General features: G+C 40.0%; 1 protein-coding gene across 1 annotated transcript in view; it reads right to left on the reverse strand.

Moving 5' to 3' along the window:
* The window catches only part of znhit6 (zinc finger HIT-type containing 6), a 42,104-nt gene that overhangs the window by 16,120 nt on the left and 2,530 nt on the right, over nucleotides 1-23,454 (reverse strand). Inside the window, exons 3-7 of the mRNA XM_008299584.1 lie at nucleotides 20,382-20,488; nucleotides 20,117-20,202; nucleotides 15,151-15,254; nucleotides 991-1,059; nucleotides 741-821 (exon numbers count right to left, since the gene is read on the reverse strand). Of these exons, the coding sequence (XP_008297806.1) occupies nucleotides 741-821; nucleotides 991-1,059; nucleotides 15,151-15,254; nucleotides 20,117-20,202; nucleotides 20,382-20,488 (447 nt within the window). The remainder of the gene's footprint in view (nucleotides 1-740; nucleotides 822-990; nucleotides 1,060-15,150; nucleotides 15,255-20,116; nucleotides 20,203-20,381; nucleotides 20,489-23,454) is intronic.

Consider the following 23,454-nt stretch of genomic DNA (forward strand, 5'->3'; position numbering starts at 1 on the left):
AGTTATTGTCAAGATGACGGACATATCGTTCGTTTCAGCTATTCAAGGTCCAAATCCCCATTCCAGACATCTCACATTCATCAATGCGTAGCTGCTGCTTGTCCACATAAAAATGGACAAAGTTAAACAAACAATTAGGGATGTATCATCATTGATAAACATAGCAGCTCGCTGGTACTTCCAGGATCTGAAAGTTGTGTCTGTCTTGTAATGATGTGATTTCATAAACCTTCTTAAAAGGTCCAAATAAAATTTAATAGGCCTTAAAAGCATGGAGCTGTATTAATTTCTCCACTTATGGTTAAAGGATCGGGACTCTGCCAACACCTGGAGTTTTAGTATTTTTTTCAGGAGAGAACAAGCTTTAATTTATCCCTACAAACGCATAAAGCCAACATATTAGATAGACTTTAGGCCACATCCACACTGATATGGCTTCATTTTAAAACAGCATGTGAAAATAAAAGTCATCTCCATCCAGCAACCATTATCCATGTTAAACTACTGGTAGTCAGGATTGATGTCTTTGTTTTCATCCAGACTGTAATCATGGCATAGGAGCATCGTCCATCATAAAGAATTAGGATTTGTAGGAGTCATTGGAAACTCAAGACTACCATGACATACATGGACTTCACATGTTTATGTAAACATTTGATCACAGCCGTATCTCTGAAGTCTACATCCAGTGAGTCAGACTAGTGTGGAAGTAGCTTCAGTGTGAAGGGGACAAAGCTCACTTTTGACGAGTCACAGGCTCTGACTCTGTAGGGTGAATGTAGGCGGTCAAGATCTGTTCCAAGGTTTGCCTGTCACACACCCTGCAACAAAAGAGAGATATTGTGAAGCAAGAGGCAAATGTGAGAGAAACCATGTGATCAACAACATCCGCACAACATCAGTTCTGATATAAATTTGCCTCACTAGACAAACACCGGAGGTTTAGCACAAACCACAGTTTAAGAAATGTAGTATTGTTGTGCAACTTACCTCCTCTGACTGAACTCTGAGCTGCTCTGAGGAAATATGAGTTTCAGGTGCCACAGGAACTGTTTTTCTCTAAATGAGACACAGAAAAACTCATTTTTTAGTTTCCGCTTATCAACAACAGTAGTGCTTGTTGCCTGTTTTTCAACACAGACAGATGAGGTCATCTGAGCTCTCATAGTATTTCCTTCACAGTCAAACACAAATGCCCTTGTTTAAATTCAGAGCATAACATGGATTCGGCCTTAATCTGTCCAAGACAATACGCCTCACTGCTTCCAAGATCTTGTCCATCTGTGGGACTGTGTGTGCATGTGTAAATGAAAAAAACAGAGTCGTCATGGAGACCATGATATATACACTCAATACTAGGACACCAGCTGGTGGATATCACATAATAATCACTTCTTCTGGGGTAATGCTTTGGGCAGTAACTGTTAAACGTAGTTGGGTTTTCTGGGTTGCTGGGCGTGCTCTACAACCAAACAGTTATTCCCTAAACAGCTGCAGTGTTCATATCTACTACTGTAGGGAGAAATAGCCAAGAACATGTAATATATCAAACAGTTGGGAAGATTAGAACAACATGTAATTTAGTCATTTTTATTTTTTCTATACAGTAGATCAAATTGTAGTAAACATCTGACTGGTCTTCTGAACTATAGAAGCCTATAGACCAATTCGTCACATTAAAACAGATTGAACAATACAGAGGAAGATTCCTGAAATGTTGATACAACCAAGAAAATATAGGAAGTATATTATTGACCATTAGCGATAGAATAAAGTCTACTGGCACAAGCAGCAATAAGTTCTCCACTCCACAGTAGTATGCCCCTCACGAGCGCTGAACATAAGTACAAGGACGTGAACTGACCAAAACCACAGAGTTGACCATATATAGGGTGGTGCTGATTCAAGGACTGAGGCTGAAGGATGAAAATGAAACATACCCTCAGAAAGAAGCAGAAGTATAATTGTAAGGCACGGACAAGAGACCTTGTTATTAGGGCTTTAGCACTCACCAAGAGAGATTCAGAGCACGGCCTGGAGGTTTCTTTTAATATCTGTAATGTAAAAAGTTTGTAGCTTTTTTTTTTTTTTTCAAAAACTCATCTATAAAGTAAGCTCTGCATTTTCACTCAGACAGAGTTCAAATCAGGCTAAAAATACAGTAAACACAAATACACAGATGAGCCAAAGCATTCTGACCACTCATAGATGTAGCAAATAAGGCTTATTATCTCGTAACAAAGGCACATGTCAAGGTCTGGGATCTATTAGCAAGGTTTATACTCATTTTTAGCAATGAAGTGCTCTAAATAAATGATCAATGACACGGTAAACAAATTTACCGTGTCTTTGACCATTTATTCTTTGAAGGTTATACATTAAAGAATAATAGAAATCCATGTCAAAATGTCCTACAGTACATCTTAACTGAATGACAAGCTATGAGGCTGGATAAGAAATATAGCTGTATTCAAGCAGATACACAATAAAGATGTTTAGACTCAGGCCTAAACCCTGAGAAGTCTACTGTGTAGTGCTAATTACAATAAATTATAGTGAGGCGATGATAAAAAAAAATAAAAAAAAAAAAGAAAGAAAAGAAAAATGTTCAGTAACACTGACATTAACTTTAGAAGCTGACAGGGTCAGCCAGATTATCTCTTTCAGAATACAAGATTTTGTAAGTAAAAAGATCTTATACAACCTATGACCCCTGTTTACGATTAACCGAACTGAGCATTAACAGAGGATAACCTCCCCTCTTTAAGCACCCAAAAAACTATCAGCAACTTGTTGTTTTTTTAATTCCTCCAAGCGTCTCATCAATATGCTTTGCAATCTTCATCAGATATGCTTTCTTTTCTTCGCATACAGTTAGACAGATTTTGTTGGGTTTGGTGATGAAAGTCAGTTTGCTTTAAGCTTCTACAGATTCCTCCACTGAACTCTCAAAGGCAGAAATATCTGCCTCTATCCTCGCTCCATTCTTTTCAAATTGTCTAGTTCATTAGTGAGGGTCTCCCGGTTCAAGTCAACAGCTTGCTGTTCTTTCTTTCTTACCTTCTCTTCATCGAGGTAACAATCGTACTTCTGCATGGCTCTCGCAGCTGCTTTTGTGATCTGTAGCTTTGTTAAGACCCCTACATACCGGACGTGATCATCAATGAGTGTCTAAGTCACCAGAGATCTTTCCTCCTGATTATTAGGATTATTCTGGTAAATAATGTTTTTTGTCTCATACATTAGGATGTCCATCGAAATCTGTTTTGGGGTTGAATTTAGTCTATGAGTAGCTGGATCACGAAACTCCATAAATGATGTGTTTAGCTTCAACAAGTATGGGCAGCATTCTTTTCATTTGACTTATGCACAGATCCTTAACCGTGCGTCCCGGGTCGAGGCACAACATGCTTCTCACGGTTGTGTGACGCACTGGAACCTCTCATGGAATATCTTGGAGTCCATCTCAATCTCTAATCTCTCTCTGAAATGTTTTTGGAAGACTTGAGTTGGTTCAGGGTGGCCTCTTCTGCACATCCAGTATCAATGTGAAACCTGTCCTTTTGCAGACTGCTGCCCTGAAAAGGGTACATGGAGGAGATTCAGAGTGAATGTGACCTCTTAAAGGGTGCTCTTCCTCCAGAAAGCATCCCATAAGCATCTCAAATAATGTAAAGAAAAGATTCTACTTTTCAGCTTGATCATTCTTAATTCGCAAAGTTACAAACCAGAGATTATGTGCATCTCCGTTTGATTTCAGTTAAACATTAAATAAGTGAAAATTTCCCTTTCAAAGCTTAGGTGATACAAATTGCAGTGCAGAATGCTGATCCTATTCTGTATGTTAAACAGTGATTCATTTATTTTAATCATTCACCACACAAAGACACAATTCCTTATGCATGACACTACACACGTTGTCTTTATCCTACATTCTACTAACTGCTATGTATCCCCCTTAAAGAGAAAAGAAATACAAACTGTGCGTGATTTCCACATTGTCATGGTGGGTTAATTTTTCCACAGTGCTTATTGTTGTTTGTATCTACTGAGACTACAAAAAATGTTACCAATTTCTCTACCGGTAATGTCATGGACAAGAATGCTGTTAAATGGCCTGTGACTGTTCAGGACGCCAATTATGACAGATTTATGCTGTCTTATTAACCAACTTTTTGCTCTGGATTGGGAGGAGCATAATTTAAATAAGTGAAAAACAGCCACACTTTTTATAGTTGTGTGTTTCTATTAGACGGCAATGTACAAAGCAGTTGATTTCTCTTGAAATGAAATATATCTCCACTTTGACTGAGAGTGAATCTGCACGGCGGAGCATAACCTCCTCAAATGACTTCACTTTCAGTTTGGGTGGTTCACCTCTCCCTATCAACTTGATGCAGTGTTTGACGTGCGGCCAGAGCAGCAATCCACTTTCTGACACATTAACATTCTCAATCTACCGACGCTTGCACGATGTAAACATGAGCGAGCTACATTAAACTGCTGTCATAAAATCCTTGTGATGGGCAGGGCATCTGTGGGTCCGCCAGTACAGACATCCATCCCTTAATGCATTGTGCAGCGTGTGCAACCCACACAACCTGAAGTTGATTAGCGACTTCTCCACGTCGTTCTGCGTGTCTACTTCTGGAGTATTATGAACACTTTACAGTTAACATTTAGTCCATCCATATAGATTTGGACGAGTTTTGTGATCACAATCTTTAAATGCAAGTCTTTCATTTTCTCCATAATATCTTGAATATTAAGTCCTCAGCGCAGGCCCATCCCACAGCCTGACATGCATGTCCAAGTGTTTTGTCTGTCAACAGTAGTTCAAGGTTTCATCATGGCATTCAATCTATACTTTGGACAAATGCAGTTCCTTAAAGTAAGGAGCCAATCCAGAAGTATATACACTTGTGTTCACTGCATGCAAAACCTGCAGCTATCCTGGTATCAGGTAACATGACCTAAAAAAAATATATTATAAGTCTCCACATGATATGTAGGAATAATGAGAATTTGTCACCTTTCCTGTCCACAGTAGCCGCAGCTGTAGGGGTTCGTTTCTGAACACGGTAACCAAAATAATCCCTTGTTTATTTGTGGACAAGGGGGAAGCACTGCAGTTGGCAGGGATGTCATGCTGGTCACTGGGATGAAAAAGCTGGTGATGATTTTAAGAGCTGATTTGCACACAGCAGCAGCAGCAGCAGCAGCAGCAGCAGCCTGGTGCTTAGCTCCTTTAGTATGGATGGCTAGTGCTGCCTCTCCTAGGTTTGAAATGTTGTGTCCTGGTGGGTTATTCCATGTCAGTTCAACCAGTTTTTTAAAACTTTGCCACAACAATTTCTTTATTTTGCACATATAAAATAAGAGAATGAACATTAATTGGATTTTTTTTTTATTGTGTAGTGGATGTTTTGGAATGTTGGGAAAAAAACAAAATAAAAGGCTTCAGAGGTTTTGTAGAGTATATGCCTCAATGAGTTGTTTTGTTAGGACAAGAGGCCTGACAACATATTAAACAGGTGGCCAGGCTGTTCTGGTTTATCGCTGTATATCCACCATGAAAGTATGTTAATATGCTGCCACAGAGGAGCGGCACAGTTTCACATTTATCTTACTGATGAAGTGGGACTTACTTCTATTTAGGTCACAACTGTGCTGTTGTTGTTTTTGTTGTTGACCAGTATGCAAGTAAATGTGCACATTAAAATACTGGTCAAATAAATAAAACATGTTTAAAATATGAACAATCTATTCAGACACTAGTTCTAGCTGCTCAACTAAAATCCATTTGATGTGGATCTAAATGGTAGCATTTGACAACACAGGGCATTTTTTTCCTTGCAAACAGAGAGAGGGTGGGTAGGACGAGTTCAAAAGTGGAGAAATATGTGCAGAACACCCATTGAAAGGAGATCATGAGTTTCAACCTGGTTGTAAGAAGAGGGTGAGGAGGTAGAGTTGTAGGTAGGGAAGGGAGTGTAGAGAGAAACTGGGAGGGGATTCCCTACGTAACTGTAGGAGGTACCTAACACCCCTAACTCCTTCGTCAGAGAAATTTATGTGTTTGCTTAGTTTTGGCCAAGTTTCTTCTTTGGTGCGTCAGTGTGTGTATGTGTGTGCACATGTTTAAGTGGGACATGTGTGTGTGTACGTGTTTGTATGTGCAAGCAAAAGAAGGTGGAGCACCAGGTGTGATGCTATTATTCTGTCATTACAGCAAATGGAAACTATGCCTTTCAATGGAAAATGGGCTTGCCCAAAGATGCATGCATTCATTTCAGCAAGGCTACAGTGCATACCTGGGATAAGTGCCATCATTTATTTTTGGAGAAAAAAAAAAAAAAGAGGAGAGAGCAACTTAAGAAAGTCAAAACAGAAGCTGCAGCAGTTGAGAACGACTGCTTTGAATACCTGAACCGGCTAAAAATGATCGGGTCACAGTGCCTGATCCTTCAACAATTTTTGTTGATGGTTCTTGAGCAAGGCATTTAAACTGTGGAGGTGAGCAGCGACAAACACTAAAAAGCTAGTTGTGCAGGACAGTTTCCTCATATACACCAGAATACAATACTCCTGAAAACATGGCTTTTTAAAAAGATTAAGCACTAAAACCATGAAAAGATTATGTTGAAAGGTTTATAACCTCAACAGAATTCCAAGCAATAAGCTACCGACTACCTTGTATGGCCTGAATTAAAGGGCATTTCCCTTCATGAGGGATTATTCATCAAACAGCTTGTTGGACAACAAGAACTAAGCCTGACTGAATAAAACAGGATTAGTACACTGCGAGCAAAGAGTGAAAAAAAAATGTAAACATGTTTCATTATTAATACCATACAACTGATTAACCATTTGTTTCCAGGAACAAAATCAAATATCTTCAAATTTGAGTGTTTGAACACGTTAGGAAGAATATTTTCCAGACTCCAGAGATGCTTAACTTCAATTCCCATTCAGTATATTTTGTTTCTGAAACCTTTGTGTCTTGGGTAAAAAAAAAAAAATTCAAATGATTTTGAGCAACCTGAGTTACAGGGAGGATGAAGGCCATCAGTGTTTGCTTCTTCCCAAGGATTGCTGTTTTTTTTTTTTTTCTCAAATTGGCAGCACAATCGTATTATGTTTGCTTCCCTAGGATACTCAATACTGACAGAATAAAACAGCTTAAATCACTGGTCTGGAAGTTCATGAAAAATGTATCCCTTAAAGTAGCTCTATAGAAAGCACCACCGTTCAAGCCTCTCTCTGGTTTGTGAGTAAGCCCCTAAAAAGTCATCCCTGTTTATCAAAATAACCTATTTAGTCAAAGTTCTTTCCATGCAAACAATCCCTTCCTGGAAAAGCTGGTCACTCCAGCTAATGACTAAATTAGTCATCTTTCCCTTCAAGCACTCCATAAAGACAACAGCTGGTGTCTAGGCCTTGGTGAGTACTATCTGTCCACAGATATGCCTACAAAGCTGCAGGTGATCAAAAGGTGACATTTACTTTACAATATATAATAAATGTCTTACAACAGGAACTACATATCATTAAAGGCCTCACTATGCACGTCTAACATGGCCCTCCTTCCAACAGCAAAATGAGGAATCAGGAGTTCAGATTCAGCAGACAAAACTCTGACAAACCCCTGAACTATTCTTACTACCCCAACAAAATCTTTCATCTGATGACTATTGTTTCTCACATGCATACAAGCTCGCATACTTTCATGATTGACACCCATTCAGTAACGCAGTCGTCAACCAATAAATTCCCAAAAAGCATGCTGTTGTTCACTGGCGCAGTATTATTGCAACATACTTTGTTCCACTCTATTCTGGCCATATGCCAATCCTTCTTCATATACTTAAGCCTTTTGTCATCCAACAAGCTATTTGATGAATAACCCCTTTTAGGGGAAAACATGTTTCTTAACACTGGCCTTGTAAGGTAGCAGAAAGTCTATTACACGAGTCTGACAAGCATGTTTTCGGGAGAAATTAGCATTCAGACAGACAATCCAACAGTGATTCCCATTTTGATTGGCCAGGTGTAGAAAGAAAGACAAGGTTTCATACTCATCTTATCTACATCAGCTACTATTCTGTTAAAAAGCATATAGAAAACCCTCTTGTCTTTCATCGAGGACATAGCGTACTAGTTTGTCTTAAGTAAACTGAACCTGTTCTATTTCAGGATGCAACTTTGGCTGCTTCTCCAAATCTAAACTGTCTGCATCCGTGAGAGAGAAATGAAGTCGACTCAGAGGAAGATGGATGGATTCATTAACAAGAACACACTCTGTTGATTAAGTAAGTGATTGGAGTTGCTTGTGCCATCAACACTAGAGAGAGAGAGAGCCTGACTGGTGGTCTGGCAGCCATAGCTGAAATCCATCTGGCTGGATTAAGGTCTGGACAGATCCAACAAAAATGGCGCTACATGTGAAACCGTGTGTCTTGTTTTTGTGCACATCAGAGGCAGATGCCAAGATCTGGTGGCAAGTGGGCGCTGGTGGAATGAGATGACAAGATTGTGGGATTTTCTAATAAGATACAATAAATAAATCCAGGATCTGAAGCAATGGTTAGATCCACAACCTCAGGAGGGTAGAGTGGCAGAGAGAGCTGATGGAAGAAAGGGAGAGGAGCGAAAGATTACAGACAGCTGCATCTTAAGACTTCTTACTCAAGTCCTGGCTTGAACCCTTGTTGTTGGGCGAACACTGCAATCTTAAGTCATGGGTCTGCTCTTCCTGACAAGTTATGAACACAGAGATGCTAACACATGTAGATCTAAGTATGTGTGTGAATGTAGAAGAAACAACTAGTTGCAGTTGTGTAAAACGCTCCATGAGTCTGTAATGAGTGCATTTGAAAGGAAGAAACTGTCCAAAGGATGAAAAATGGGATGACATTTTTTCTACTCTTAGACTAACATCACTAATGGGACAAAACGTAAATTTGGGCCTGATATGCCTGGTCATTCGTTTTAGGATTCTCACGTGTTGGACGTCTGGAAAGTTGGACCTGCTGGTGTACTTGCTGAAATGTCAGAGGATAACCCAGGTCATTAGAAGTAATCCTCACGGAAGCATGCATGTCTGTAAGAAATTTCACGGTAATCTAAATATACAGAAGTTGTCACTGTATTTTTCCAGCGTAGCCACCTCCATTGCCAAAGTACTAGTGTGGCTTAAAAGTAACAAGAAAGGTTTCATAGCCAAAAATCCTGCTAATACTCAAGCTCTTCTGGCCAAGTGCAAAACTATGCAATTAATTCAAGGAACACATGCAAACATATTTTAAAAATTTTGCCAACCAAACAGAGCACATGGCCACTTCATGGTCTGGACTCTATGTAGCGCTATCAAGTGTCTGGTTATTTCAGTTTGGAATTTCACTCAGAGCCGGAGAGCAGCATGTAGGCCACAGTTACATGGCCAATTGTGATGACAGTGTTTGCAACACTGATGAAACTGCTGCTTGCCATTCTGATGTGAGGTTTGCCTCAGATGGCAGCCGACACAGACTCTGCTCTGCATCAGCAGTGGTTAATCAAGCCAAACACAGCCAGAAGGCTGTCTGTTGGAGTCTAAAAAACATCTGACTAAAGCTGCTGCTGATTGTTTCATTTGAACTTAATTTCTGGAAAGCAGAAGTTGCGCTGCACATGAGCTTCAAGTGATGAATAGTCGTCCCCCACCACGAAATCTGGGGTGAAATATGGTTCTCTCTGCTGTAATCCATTTGCGCATTCATTCATCACATACAATAGCTAATACGTCACTTGGGTTCCTACAAACCTGTGATGAATGTAAAGCTACATTACAGCACTTTCAAAATTGCATTAATTGGTCTAATGGACTGCGAAAATTATACCCCTTTTTCCATGGTCTCAGAAAGTCGAGCTTTAGCTGCAAAACTGCTGCAAAGTAAGGGCTAAGTGCTGATCAGTGCTGATTGTTTTCACCGTGCAGTGAGCAAGACCAAATAGCACATACTTCAATAGCACACCTACCACCTCATTTGCCAACATATTAGAGCTGTAATGAAACCTTGTGAAGGCTGTTCAGCTAATGGTAGGACAAATTTGTTCCCTCAGATTAAAGGTTTTCCACCCGCAAATTAGTGGCAGGCTTTCCCTTGGTGTTGCAAGAATGGCTGACTTAATGGGGAACATGAATCTCCAGAATGAATGTAGAACACTGTACATCTATCTTTCATGTTCACGTTGCCGTTTCTTAACTAACGAGATCTTTATTCTGTTATTCTACATGTTTTTTCTTCTTTGTCTTGAGCCCCTTTTCCAACAGAAGCTGCATCAACCAGTCCAAATTATTCAAATTTGGGAGGTGTTACCTATAGCACCCTGCGTTTCATGGACACACACAGAGACGTGTACATGTGTATACATTTCTATTTGAGTGGTGTGGGAAGAGGTAATCACGAGTTAGCGATAAATGCCATTCAGTACAGGGCCACTAGCAAAAGAAAGAGACTGACAACACACACCGCTCTGCCACAACATAAAAGCCAGTGACAACGGAAGCGACTGACATTAATCGTTTTGTTACAAAACAATATTCTGCTGGGAAACCTTTGGTCCCAGTATTTATGTGGATGATACTTTGATAAGTACCACCCAACTAAACATCGTTCCAGACCAAGCACACTTTCTGTCCTGGCAACAGCACTCCCACAAGGTAGTGGACTCTCGCAGCAGACCAATGCACCCTGCTGCACCGCAAAACTGCTCAGGAGCGACTCGAGAAACACGACCTAGAGTCCAAAGCGTTCCCATCTGATCAAGTATCCATTTGAATCACCGAACAACCCCTCTACACTGAGGCCGCCCAACAACGCCTAGGACCCAAAGGATCTGCTGCCAATATCCCAGAGACTGAAACCACTGGACACCCACAGAGGTACAATGTTCATGCTCCAATGGGTCTGAGCTGCTTTGGCAGTACGTGGGGAACCTATGTAATCTTAGGTGGGTGTGTGTTTCCTCTGACACAGTAATAAGGTTTCACACAGCAATCAAGAAAGGCTTTAAATGATTGCTGCAAGAACAAGCAGGTGACAAGGTGTCAGAGGACAATCTCCTCATCCTGCTGTGGCTATACTGGGGTTTCTCCTAGCAGGGAAGGTTCACACTATTGCATGAACGTCAATGAGAGGACAGTAGAGAGACAAATGCATTCAAAGGATGAAGTGATGCATTTTGAACTGATTTGAATCTTACTGTAGGTCTGACAAATGAAGACTCAGTTGACTGAGTCCACAGAACCTATGTGTGGGTTACTATACTTTCTCTCACTTTACAAATCTCTGGTTATTTTTCTGTACTGCTATCACCAAGTAGCGCTTCACTTTTGAGTTCACTGTTCTTCAACACCTGTCAATAACTAGAAACAAAATTAGGTCTCCTCTAAGCTAGAAAGCTGGGTTAATTGAGGCTGATTCCCAATATATGGGAAAGTGATATACAGGGCACAAAACCGCACCAGCTCATGTTACCAATTATATCAAGTTATTATAGAAATATGTTCAGTTATTACCCACAGTAACTGTTCCTGCAATGTGTTGTCCAGTTCACTCAAGCTGTCTTTGAGGAAAATGCCCTGCCATGCCAGGCTGAGGCTGTAGAAAACATAATTCCACCCTAACACAACTACTTCCAATGTTCTGCCAAATGCCAGCTATTATATACTTACCCTCCAAGGGCTGGACTGAGAGGCAGCCTGTAATTTTTTGTCAATCTCTTTACTGTTCGTGCCTTGTTTTTTAAATTAGTCATTGGTAAGAGGTGGAAAGAAAGTAGTTGCACAGCCATTATTTTGCCTACAAACATTTAATCAAAGAGACACGCGCTCACTAACTCACACTCAAGCACAAGCGCTCACACGCACACACACCATCGCCAGGCATGAAAGCCCTCCAGTCAGCTGTCTGCCAGTAATGATCCTTCTCTGGCAGGGCAAGTGCGTAGCATGAATATGTCGCTAACCAGCTGCAGTCACACTGCTCACACATCTGCTTCTTATATTATGTACTTGGTACATTCTGAAGCACATTCTCTCTCAATCCCTTGCTATTTATTGTATACCTTTCATCCCATCCCTTGTGTCCATTTGCTGCTCTGTGAATGGGACACTGTTGCGGTTATTTGAAAAATCTTCACAGTGAGACATAATGAGACTAACCAGACTAAACAAAGAAAGGCTGTGCAGCTGGCCAATGATTCCTCTTTAGAGACAAGAATAACAAAGGCATAAAGATTCTTGTATCATTTGCTGGTGCAGATGTGGGAATTTCACACATTTCCCAGGTGATGAACCTTTATGAAAGACTTAACAGACAGCCTTCAAAAACTTTCTGTCATTCGCTGAACTGGGACCAGGGAGAACGGGGCTGGAGTCTGCTACTACAGCCTAACATAAAGTTGTCTAATTCTGCAATGTTCACAAATGTATCAGCACCTGCAAAACACCAGAGACTCACATGACAGCGTGGTGGACTTTAAGGGTAGAAAAGAGGGTGGTGAAAGGGAAAGTAACAACATAAAACCAGCTGGAGGGACTGACAAAGGTTTCTTTTAGTGGCAATCCTGATTGGCACCAATGTTGTCCCTGGGCATTTCAGACCCATAAAACTTTAATATCCAGTTCAATAACCATTTTCCCCGTCTTCCCCGCCTCTATTCTCCCACCATGGGATTAGAGTGGCAGGGCTCAGTCTCAAAAGCAACGGTAAATCTAGAATTACTGCCTCGCGGTTGTATGCCTCCGCCAACCAGTCAAGTTGCAGTTCACATCCATGCGCGTCCGAACACACGAATACATGAAGTGTGTATGCTCGATGAGACAAATAAACAAATAAAAAAAATACACCAAACTAACTGTATGTGTTCACATGCTTGGCCAATAAATTCTGACTGAACATAAAGTCGTCACCATGACAGCATGCAATGAACTACAAAATATAGATGCTGCTGCTGCAAGGAAGCTACAAATTCTAAAATACAGATCCGTCGCACATATCTTCAACCCGGCAGCATGGCGGATCTCTACGATCACCACATTGAAGATAGTTTCAAGATTCTGAAATCCAGTGCAGAGGCATAATAAGCGGTGGAAGGTGGTCCAGAGACTACATTTTAAAAATTCCATGTAAAAGAATTACTACAGGGTCCAAAGGAAGGAATGAGTCTCAAACGCTCAATTGTTGTAAGTCTGCAAAGTTGGCTAATCTTTTCTGAAAATTCATCCTAAGTTTATTAGCAACTACATATGCATGACAAATTAAAGGGAAACACTTGACCCCTACAGAGAGAGGATCTGGTGGCTCTGTTAAACTTTGGGGGCACTTTGCTGCCATGATTTGGGTCCACTTGAGCCCTCAGAGGGAAGAGTCACTGTGAGTCATCCTTATGATCAGCTTATATATCATCCCATGTCAAAACATTTAAATCCTGATTGTAGGGAGTCTTCCTGTGTGACAGTACCTCCATCCATAAGGCAAGAGGATTCACTGAATGATTTGATAAGTAGAAGAATGATAAGAATCATATGTTATGGCCTTCCCTGTCACCAGATCTCTGCCCAAATGAATACTTGTGGGAGATTTTGGACATAGCTGTTGAGACAGCACTCTTGGCCACTACCAGTTGAACACCAAATGAGGGATCATCTTTTTGAAAGAATGGTGGTCATCCCTCCAGTGGAGTTCGATACTTTGAGAATCAATGCACTGAAGCTTTTCTGTTCACATGGGCTGACACCTTACTAAGACCTTTTATATTATTTTTTGTTTACTATGTCACCCATCTGTAGTCAGGCCATTTGATACAAATGTAAGAGTGCAATAAGTCTATTTGACTGTGGACTGTATAATATGTAAGCTTGCAGAGGACAGACTGACTGATGGTCGATGTAATGATGTTCAAATACATTTCTAATGTGTTCAAACTTTTGTGGAAGAAAAAAGCTTGCCTTCAAAAAGTCTATTGATGAATGATTAAAATGTTCTATATATCATTACAAAATATCAAACACACTTGGTCTGTAGTCACCCAGTCCTACAGTAGTTTATGGACTGTTTCTTTAACTGGGGTAGTAGTGTAATGGAGGAAATGCCCTGCACAGTGTCTGCAGTGTTGGACTATGGGGCCACAGATTCTCAGCAACAAGTGTACATGTGTGTTTGTGTGCTGGCTGGAAATATACTGACACTGACGTTTCCATCAAGCACCAACAACATGGCTAAGTCTTACCGGTTTGAAACGGTTCCCTCCTGTACATCACAGAGCTACAGCGTTAACAGCAAAAGTGTAAACTCCAAGAAACTCGAGGAAACCAATCAATAATGACCTCATCTCATGTTTTCATAGATTGGTGTGAATATTAATGATACCTAAACTGGCTCAGGTAGCTTATATTCCATAGACATTTGGTAGACCTCCATGTTTCATCACCATGCACAAGACTGCCATGAGATAACCTAATACGACTGCAGTTAGGGCTTAACAAGAGTGCCATCCTGTGGCAAAGTAAAACATCACTAATCAGAAGCTCATTTTGCTGCAGATTAAGCAGGACTTAAAGTAATGTCTTGGACTGACTAAGTAACATGAAGCAAGGACTTTAAAGGTGCTGCTTTGATTGATATCCAAACATAAATATCAATAACTATGCAAGTAATGACTGTTACTTATGTTTTTCTTTTCTATGACATTAAGTCACCAGGGTAGGTTCTTCCAGAAAAGGATAACTAACATAACATTATGGTCAAAATTATCTCAAGATGGTAACAACAAAGTAAAAAGACTTTTCTTTTAATGTATTTAGACTTTTCTAAAATATATATATATATATATACTAATAATAATAACAATAATAATAGTAGTGATATTAATATTTCATGTTTAATAGTGCCAAGAGTGACTCATTCCATAAGAGGATAATGACAGTGATGAGTCTGAGTGGTTAACCTGCGTGTGTGACGTTGGCTATATTAATATATGTTTACAAATACATGGTAATTTTGTACTCTCTAAAAAGGTAGTTAAGTCCAAATATAGCTAAGCGCTGAACAAGTAATAATACATAACATATTGTCTAATCCCTTTCAGAGATTGCATACTTACTTATTTAGGAAGAAGGTAGAGTTTTCTCTGCTCTTGGTGAAGCTGACGGGGAGGAACCTCAGTGTGATGTTCATCTTCCTGGCACTGGCTGCCAGCTTCTTCGCCTGGTCAACACAACATTTCAGATAGCACAGTTTAATATGGTACTGTTGGGCAGTATGAGAGCCAAACTTAGTTCATTCATCAACAGGGCTCAAGACGAGCTGTATACATTGGTTGCACTAGTACGCCCAATTCTTTTCATCTGGGTGCATCAGCGCATAATTTAGGCGCAACTACACTTTTTCCATGACAATTTAAAGCGTGATCTTTTTTCGTCGGTACCCATATGTATTGGTAATTTTTTAAGCACATTATGTCAATGATTGAAAAGATGAATAAAATGTGCAGACAAATGTTTTGTACATTTCACCATTTATTTGGGACTCAAGCTCCCTAAATGTGGCTCTTCTTTGCCACATTATAAGCAGGGGTAAATTGTTTTATCAGTATTATTATTTCTGACTCTTCACTGCTTGGATTGGCCGCTACCTGGCACTGAAACGCAGCAGAATGTGGGAGCTGCTCTGCTTGCTACACACCTGTCAAAGCAGAGGGCAAGTTTCTTCGAGACACTGTGTTTTTTTAATGTTTCAATTCTGAACATTGACGCTGTGATAGCAAAAAGCAGTGTTCGAAGCTGTACCGCAGCCAAACTCTGCACAGAATGCACTGGATATTGCTGGCAGGTTTATCACAGCTCACTGTTGATCACAGACGATTTGCATGCAAAGACTCATTATTTAGAGAGCGTGAGTGTAACTTGGGTTGTTTTCTGGAGCTACAAAGATACAGATGTTCTCTAAACAACTTACATGCAGAGACCAGCTAGACGCTACAATTCGACGTTCAAAAACAATCAATGTCGTCACACTCCTCACACGCATCAGTAGAAACTACTAGGCACAGAGAAACCTCTAGTCCCCACGCAGTTGCAGCAGCACATGTAACGTCCAGGAAATTTGTTTGAAAACAGTGAAGTTCGGCATGTTAATGTAAGATTTACCTCAGTGGAAACAGACTGATTTTATCTACCTGGGCAAGCTGCCAGACACACACAGACAGATCTGCTAAAAGTCAAGCAAACCGGCGTGACCGACAAAAATATTCACTGAAAGATTTTGGGTCTCAAGTGAATATACTTAGGTTTTAAATGACCTTTTAAGCATTCAGACTAAAATTGTTAACAGAAAATGATTGGTTTCAGCCTCATGTACAACATTACTGTAGTATACACCCACCGGCCACTTCATTAGGTACACCTGTCCAACTGCTCGTTTACGCAAATTTCTAATCAGCCAATAACATGGCAGCAACTCAATGCATTTAGGCATGTAGACATGGTCAAGACGATCTGCTGCAGTTCAAACTGAGCATCAGAATGGGGAAGCAAGGTGATTTAAGTGACTTTGAACGTGGCATGGTTTTTGGTGCCAGACGGGCTGATCTGAGCATTTCAGAAACTGCTGATCTACTGGGATTTTCATGCACAACCACCTCTAGGGTTGACAGAGAATGGTCCGAAAAAGAGAAAACATCCAGTGAAAGGTAGTTCTGTGGGCGCAAATGCCTTGTTGATGCCAGAGGTCAGAGGAGAATGGCCAGACTGGTTGGAGCTGACAGAAAGGCAACAGTAACTCAAATAACCACTCATTACAACCGAGGTATGCAGAATAGCATCTCTGAACGCACCACACGTCGAACCTTGAGGCGGATGGGCTACAGCAGCAGAAGACCACACCGGGTGCCACTCCTGTCAGCTAAGAACAGGAAACTGACGCTACAATTCGAATAGGCTCACCAAAATTGGACAATAGAATATTGGAAAAACATTGCCTGGTCTGATGAGCCTCGATTTGTGCTGCGACATTCGGATGGTAGGGTCAGAATTTGGCGTCAACAACAAGAAGCATGGATCCATCCTGGCTTGTATCAACGGTTCAGGCTGGTGGTGGTGGTGGTGGTGGTGGTGGTGTAATGGTGTGGGGGATATTTTCTTGGCACACTTTGAGCCCCTTAGTACCAATTGAGCATTGTGTCAACGCCACAGCCTACATGAGTATTGTTCCTGACCATGTCCATCCCTTTATGACCACAGTGTACCCATCTTCTGATGGCTACTTCCAGCAGGATAACGCGCCATGTCATAAAGCACCAATCATCTCAGACTGGTTCCTTGAACATGACAATGAGTTCACTGTACTCCAATGGCCTCCACAGTCACCAGATCTCAATCCAATAGAGCACCTTTGGGATGTAGTGGAACGGCAGATTTGCATCATAGATGTGTAGCCGGCAAATCTGCAGCAACTGCGTGTTGCTATCATGTCAATATGGAGCAAAATCTCTGAGGAATGTTTCCAGTACCTTGTTGAATCTATGCCACGAAGGATTAAGACAGTTCTGAAGGCAAAAGGGGGGTCCAACCTGGTACTAGCAAGGTGTACCTATTAAAGTGGCCGATGAGTGTATTTTATCTATAGTAGTGGCACAGACAAAAATATTGTAGATCTGCAGAACATTTTAAAACTGCTATGAACCCACAAACAAGCACAGCCCAACAGCCATCAGACCTCCAACAAATATATTACAGCAGCATACTTCAAACAAAACAACTGTTCAATGAAACATGATGTAACAAAAAGCATTTATTCTAAGACTTTAACAGATTTGTTGGGACCACATGCTGGCTGACATTTCAGTTCAGTGGAAAATTCAGACGGGGGAATATCTTCTCCAGGAACAAATGTGTTTAAATACCAAATATCTGGTCTGCATCAACAAATCCAGCTGTGCAAGTTTCATTAACAATTAAAACAAAGATGGCTTGAACTGCTCCTTACAGCCCTCATCTAAATTTGAAAGGACAAGCTTTTCCTTTCTGGCACCTTTGTAACTTTGGATTGGTGGTGAGAGACGGTAAAAGAGATTTATTAAAAGTTAGGGCTACACAGGGCTATTAACAGATTATTGCACTTGCAGTGTTCTGGAGGAAACCCAAATCCCAAAGCTCATCATGTGCCAAGCCTTTATCTCTCCCTGAGAGTAAGCCTCATTATTTTGATAGATTTGTGACCGCTGAAGCAGTCGTTGCCTCTAAAAGGCCCATAAAAGAACATGAATTACTCCAAGCTATCAAAAGTCACTTGAGTTGTGTTGTAGTAACAGCACAGGTAATAGGTGGTATGAACTCTTACACAAATGGATGTCTGTGGTTTGGAGCAGCAGCAGTAGGCATTACGTAACGGCAGCCGCAAATTATACAAATGATGCACTAAAACCACAAAGAGAAAGGCATTTAGATTATGTTGGTTTCTTCTGCTGGAAAGCTAACTATATACTTTTATTGCATTCACCATTGATTTGGAGCATTTCTAAGAATCTTGATCTCATAAAACAATCTTGAAACGATCATCATGCCATGCAGCGCGACTTTACACATCTTCAGCTTTATATTGAAAAGGAATCATATTGAAGCAAAAATCCGTTCAGTCACTACAGATTTTAGACTTTCAAACTGATCTTTAAATGTTGTGGATACTTGTAGGTTGGATGAATCCCAACCGAGCATTTTGCACTTAACTGAAATTTGGTGCTAAATTCTTTTTAGCATTTATGAGTGTAGCCTGACTGGTTTGGGATTTATGAAGCCAACACAGATGTATTTCATCCAATACCAGTTTATTGGCACATTCCATACAAACTAGTCTTGTGGATGAGTCAGTGGCTGAGACACATACTGAGCGGAACATTTTACAGTTGAAAATCAACAGAGATGCTGTTTTTAAGTTGTCTCAAACCATTTCTCTCCTTCAATGTCGCGCTCATTCAGCAGGACAATGCCAGTCTGCTGTGACTACACAGATACTGAGTTGTGAGTATTTTGGTTGTGAGGTCCATTCTGATGTCACTGTTCAACGGACAAAGCTATTTTCACACATTTCTAACCCTACTTTGCAAACTACATAGCATTTTATCTTTGAGGGACATACTGGTTAAAAAGTTGGACATGTGAGTAATTCTACGATCTAAACTAACAAATGCCATCATGACTAAAAACAGCTATGAACAGCTGCCCTTTTTAAAATCAAGCAATCGACAGCAGGGACAAGAACATTGAGGGTAATGACATTTTAGTGTATATATACCAAACAACACACTGCACATGAGAAATATGCATGTGTTATTTGAATGAAACGAAACAGCTGTTTGTAAAAACCTTACCTAACCATGTGATATACCCAGATATATATTTTGATTTTGTACAAATATTCTCAAAAGCAATACAAAATTTTTTAAAAAAGGCTTAAATCAGTTTAAATGTATTCTCACTGAACTGATCTTAGCTCACTGTCAAATTACCCTACATTGACCATGCTACATATAGCTGTTCTCAAATGTATTCATACCCTCCCAATAAAGAAGGAAAAAAACAGCTGTCACTGAAATAAGTTGAAATCGACAAAAGTAATAATAAATAAAAACGTAATGAAAATCATGACATTGCTTTTGAAGTGTGGTTCAACAGAAATATAAAAAATAAATTAAAGCATGATGGGACCTGTAAACTAACATTTTGTTGAACAACCCTTTGAGCCAATCACTGCTATCAAGTGTTTTCTGTAACTCTCAATCAGACTTCTGCACCTGTTGACATGTATTTGGATTTTGGCCACTGCTCATCAGCAAAGTGCTCTAATTTTTCTGGGACATTTTTTTTTCTTTTCTTTTTATTATTCTTTTCAACCACAATTCCAAAGCAATGTCTTCTTTCACTAACGTATATTTTAGCTTTTTTTTTTTATTTCTTATTTCTTTTTCCAGTTTCTAATTAATTGAGTCACTGTTGTGAATTTTGCCATTTTAATGGAAGGGTATGAATACATTTTAGGACGACTGTAACTGGATCTAGAAACCAAGGACTTACTTTAAAAGTGGTATGAGGAGCCCTGATGAGGTTGTCTCTGTTGGCACCATCTGCAAATCTCCCAGTATCCTCCAGAAACCTGTAATCTACAATACAGGCCAAGAACAACGAGTGAACACACTAAGTGAAAGAGCAGCATTCATTTTTTTATAATGCAGTCATTGACAAAAATGTCCTGAAGCCAAGATAAATAATGTTATAGTAAAAACACAGATAACATTTTTCACTGTTCGCAGCATATCAGTCAAGTCAAGGAGACGCTCACCGCTGAGAAGTGTCATTTCATCAAAGTGTGACAGGTTCACAAATGCAGTTTTATTTCTGACTCCACTGCATCCTGAAGCTTCTTTGTGTTTCTTCACACATAGCAAGCTGGAAAACACAAACAGATGCAATATGTTAGGCAATGCTTCAACTCTTTGAAGGAAATTAGATACGGTGCCTTTTCAGCTTGTCCACACGGTGCACAAAGTAAAGCTAAAGGATGCCAAAACATGAAGAGTGCTCAAAATGACACATAACACATAAACATCCACAAATATGGTGACATTTGAATCCATGAGCAGACCTACTCAGCAGTCACTAAGATATGATTACATGCTTTCATGAGAGTATTCTGTACTCAGACCAAATTCCTCTTCAAACTAGGCCTTCATTTTGATCTCAACTACACATCTGCAAAGATTCATGACTGCAAGATATTAGTGTTGACAAAATCAGAAAGAGGAATCAACACCTTCCAAAGAACTCAAAACAATCTTTGAGGTAGTTCCTGCTACAGCAGGCATCTCCAGGACCATATGTTATCCTGATGAAACAAACTGGCTACACAGACAGACTCACAAGATGAAAACAACACTTGCAAAAATGCAAATACCTCTGTCTAATTTAGACAAATAACTAGCACTGCAGGTAGACACAAACTTTTGTATTTCTTTCCTTGTCTACTGGTGGATCATTTCAGACAGATTTTCAATATCTGTGTTAGGAAGAAAGATTCAGAGGAAACCATCTCATCTCATCCATCAACTACAAGCCCAGATATAAAGACTGAAAAATAAGAAGTGAAAAATATTTATTTTCTACTTCCTTCCCAATACGAACTGAAATGTTTTCACACTGGACAACAAACCTAATGAAGAAGATTTCAAACTAATATTTTAAAAATTACAATTTTCTGATTAATTAGACTCTTTCAGTTGGGATAGATGTTGATGTCAGTGCCGTCATCGGCATTAGTCCAAAATGAACACTGACAGGATAATTCCTCTCAGGCTAAGTTCATACTTTTGTGTGAATATCCATCCATCCATCCATTATCTATATACCGCTTAATCCTCACTAGGGTAACTGGAGCCTATCCCAGCTGACTAAGGGTGAAGGCAGGGAACACCTTGGACAGGTCACCAGTCTATCACAGGGCTACACTTAGAGACAGACAACCAAGCACACTCACATTCACACCTACGGACAATTTAGAATCACCAATTAACCTCAACATGTTTTTGGACCTTGTGGGAGGAAGCCCGAGAACCCGGAGGGAACACACGCTGCACGGGGAGAACATGCAAACTCCACACAGAAAGATCCTGGGTATCCTCACCTGGCGCAAACCAGCAACCTTCTTGCTGCGAGGCAACAGTGCTACCAACGTACCAACCAAACTTTTATTTTGCCCTGTATATGTGTACATTAGAACAGTATTCCATAATAATACGTTAATCCCACAGGGGGAGAAACCTCATGTTCGCTGCAATTAGGGAGAAAAAACATACAGCATGTGCATAAATCCATGCTGGCTGTAGGCCAAGATGAGCTGGATCCCACAGAGTGCCTCTCTTCTTTAGATTTAGAATCCTCACATCAGTCTTTGCCTTTTTTTAGTAAATGTTTGACACCTGCACTAAATGTGTAGCTACTGGATGCTTTTTGGAAATAGTTCAGGTGAGACTGCATGATGTGTCAAATGTCAGCAATGATGATGACTGGCAATATTAGCAACAGCCCTGTAAAGTGTGATGTGAATATTATGTGGAGCAGTTGTAGTTTAGAGGGCTGCAGTGACTCAAAACGTTTGGCTGCCTCTGACAATTTCCTGGTGAGTCCAGATATAGAGAGAAAAAGATTAATCTGAACTTGTATTAGCAAAGAGAGATTATTTCTTTCTAAGTAGTCACACAAAGTGCAGATCAACTGTACCTAATCTGTAAACACTCTTTGACTGTGAATTGTGAATTTCTTAGTGAAAAAAGCAACACACAGATAAACAAACTGTGGGCAGAATGACTTATTTCACCACCTCTAAAGGTTAGATCAGGGGAAAATGCAAGAAAACACAGATATGACCAATTCTGCAAATTATATAATACATAAAGTACCTAATTTAGGCCATTGTCTAGTGCAGTGAGCACAGTTTGCCGATACAACTTCTGTATTTCACTTAAGTCAGATTCTGAATGTAATAATAAAACTTGTGACAGACTATTTTATACACTGGCATCACTACTTTTACCTAACTAACACACAGAAAAACTTCTCCAACGCCTGGCTACCCACACGTCTGACAGACTTTAATGTCCTGACATCAAATAATACTGATTCTGATATTTAAAAAAAAAAAAAAAAAGAAGGGGTCGGGTTGTAGTTGGTTTTCTGAAGGATGTTAAAAATAAAAACACCTGAACACACACAGACACACACACACACAAAAAACAACAACCCTGGGTTTTAATCCAAGCACGAAAAGTCCCATTTTCAGACTCTTGCTGAGAGACAGGTATTTGGCCGGGGTCAGACAGAGACTGTATCCGGAGAAACTATGCAGAAGGAATGCAGTGTGATGCCCAAAACCACAGGCAACAATGAGAGAAGGGAAAAGACATTCACCAGCGCTTTTTTTTGATAACTCCTAATGAAATTTTCAGGGATGACCTTTATTCTGCCATTTAGCATCTGATGGTTATGTTGTAAATCCTTCAGCGTCTACAGAATTTGAGGAGTAGGCCGTGGATTGTTAAGACTTCCACTGGTATGTTGTTGCTGGCCAGGAGTCAAAGTAAAGTTCAGTTAGCAAAAATAAAAACATGGCCAAGAGTCCATCATAAACATATTGCTGCACGGAAAGAGAATTTAAAGATGTATAATAGATTATGATATATTTCCTTCCTCCAGAAAAAAATATATTTGTTTTATGAAATTATACAATATCTACTCACTGACAGCATCGTGTGATCTTAGTGCAATAACATTGTAACAATAATTATTTGTTTCTGATGAGACAATAAAGTTTGGCATCGATGTTTTAAAATCTACACACAATAATGTTAACTCATGCAAAA

The sequence above is a fragment of the Stegastes partitus genome, unplaced genomic scaffold (assembly GCF_000690725.1).
Source record: "Stegastes partitus isolate 25-593 unplaced genomic scaffold, Stegastes_partitus-1.0.2 Scaffold31, whole genome shotgun sequence".
Lineage (NCBI taxonomy): Eukaryota > Metazoa > Chordata > Actinopteri > Pomacentridae > Stegastes > Stegastes partitus.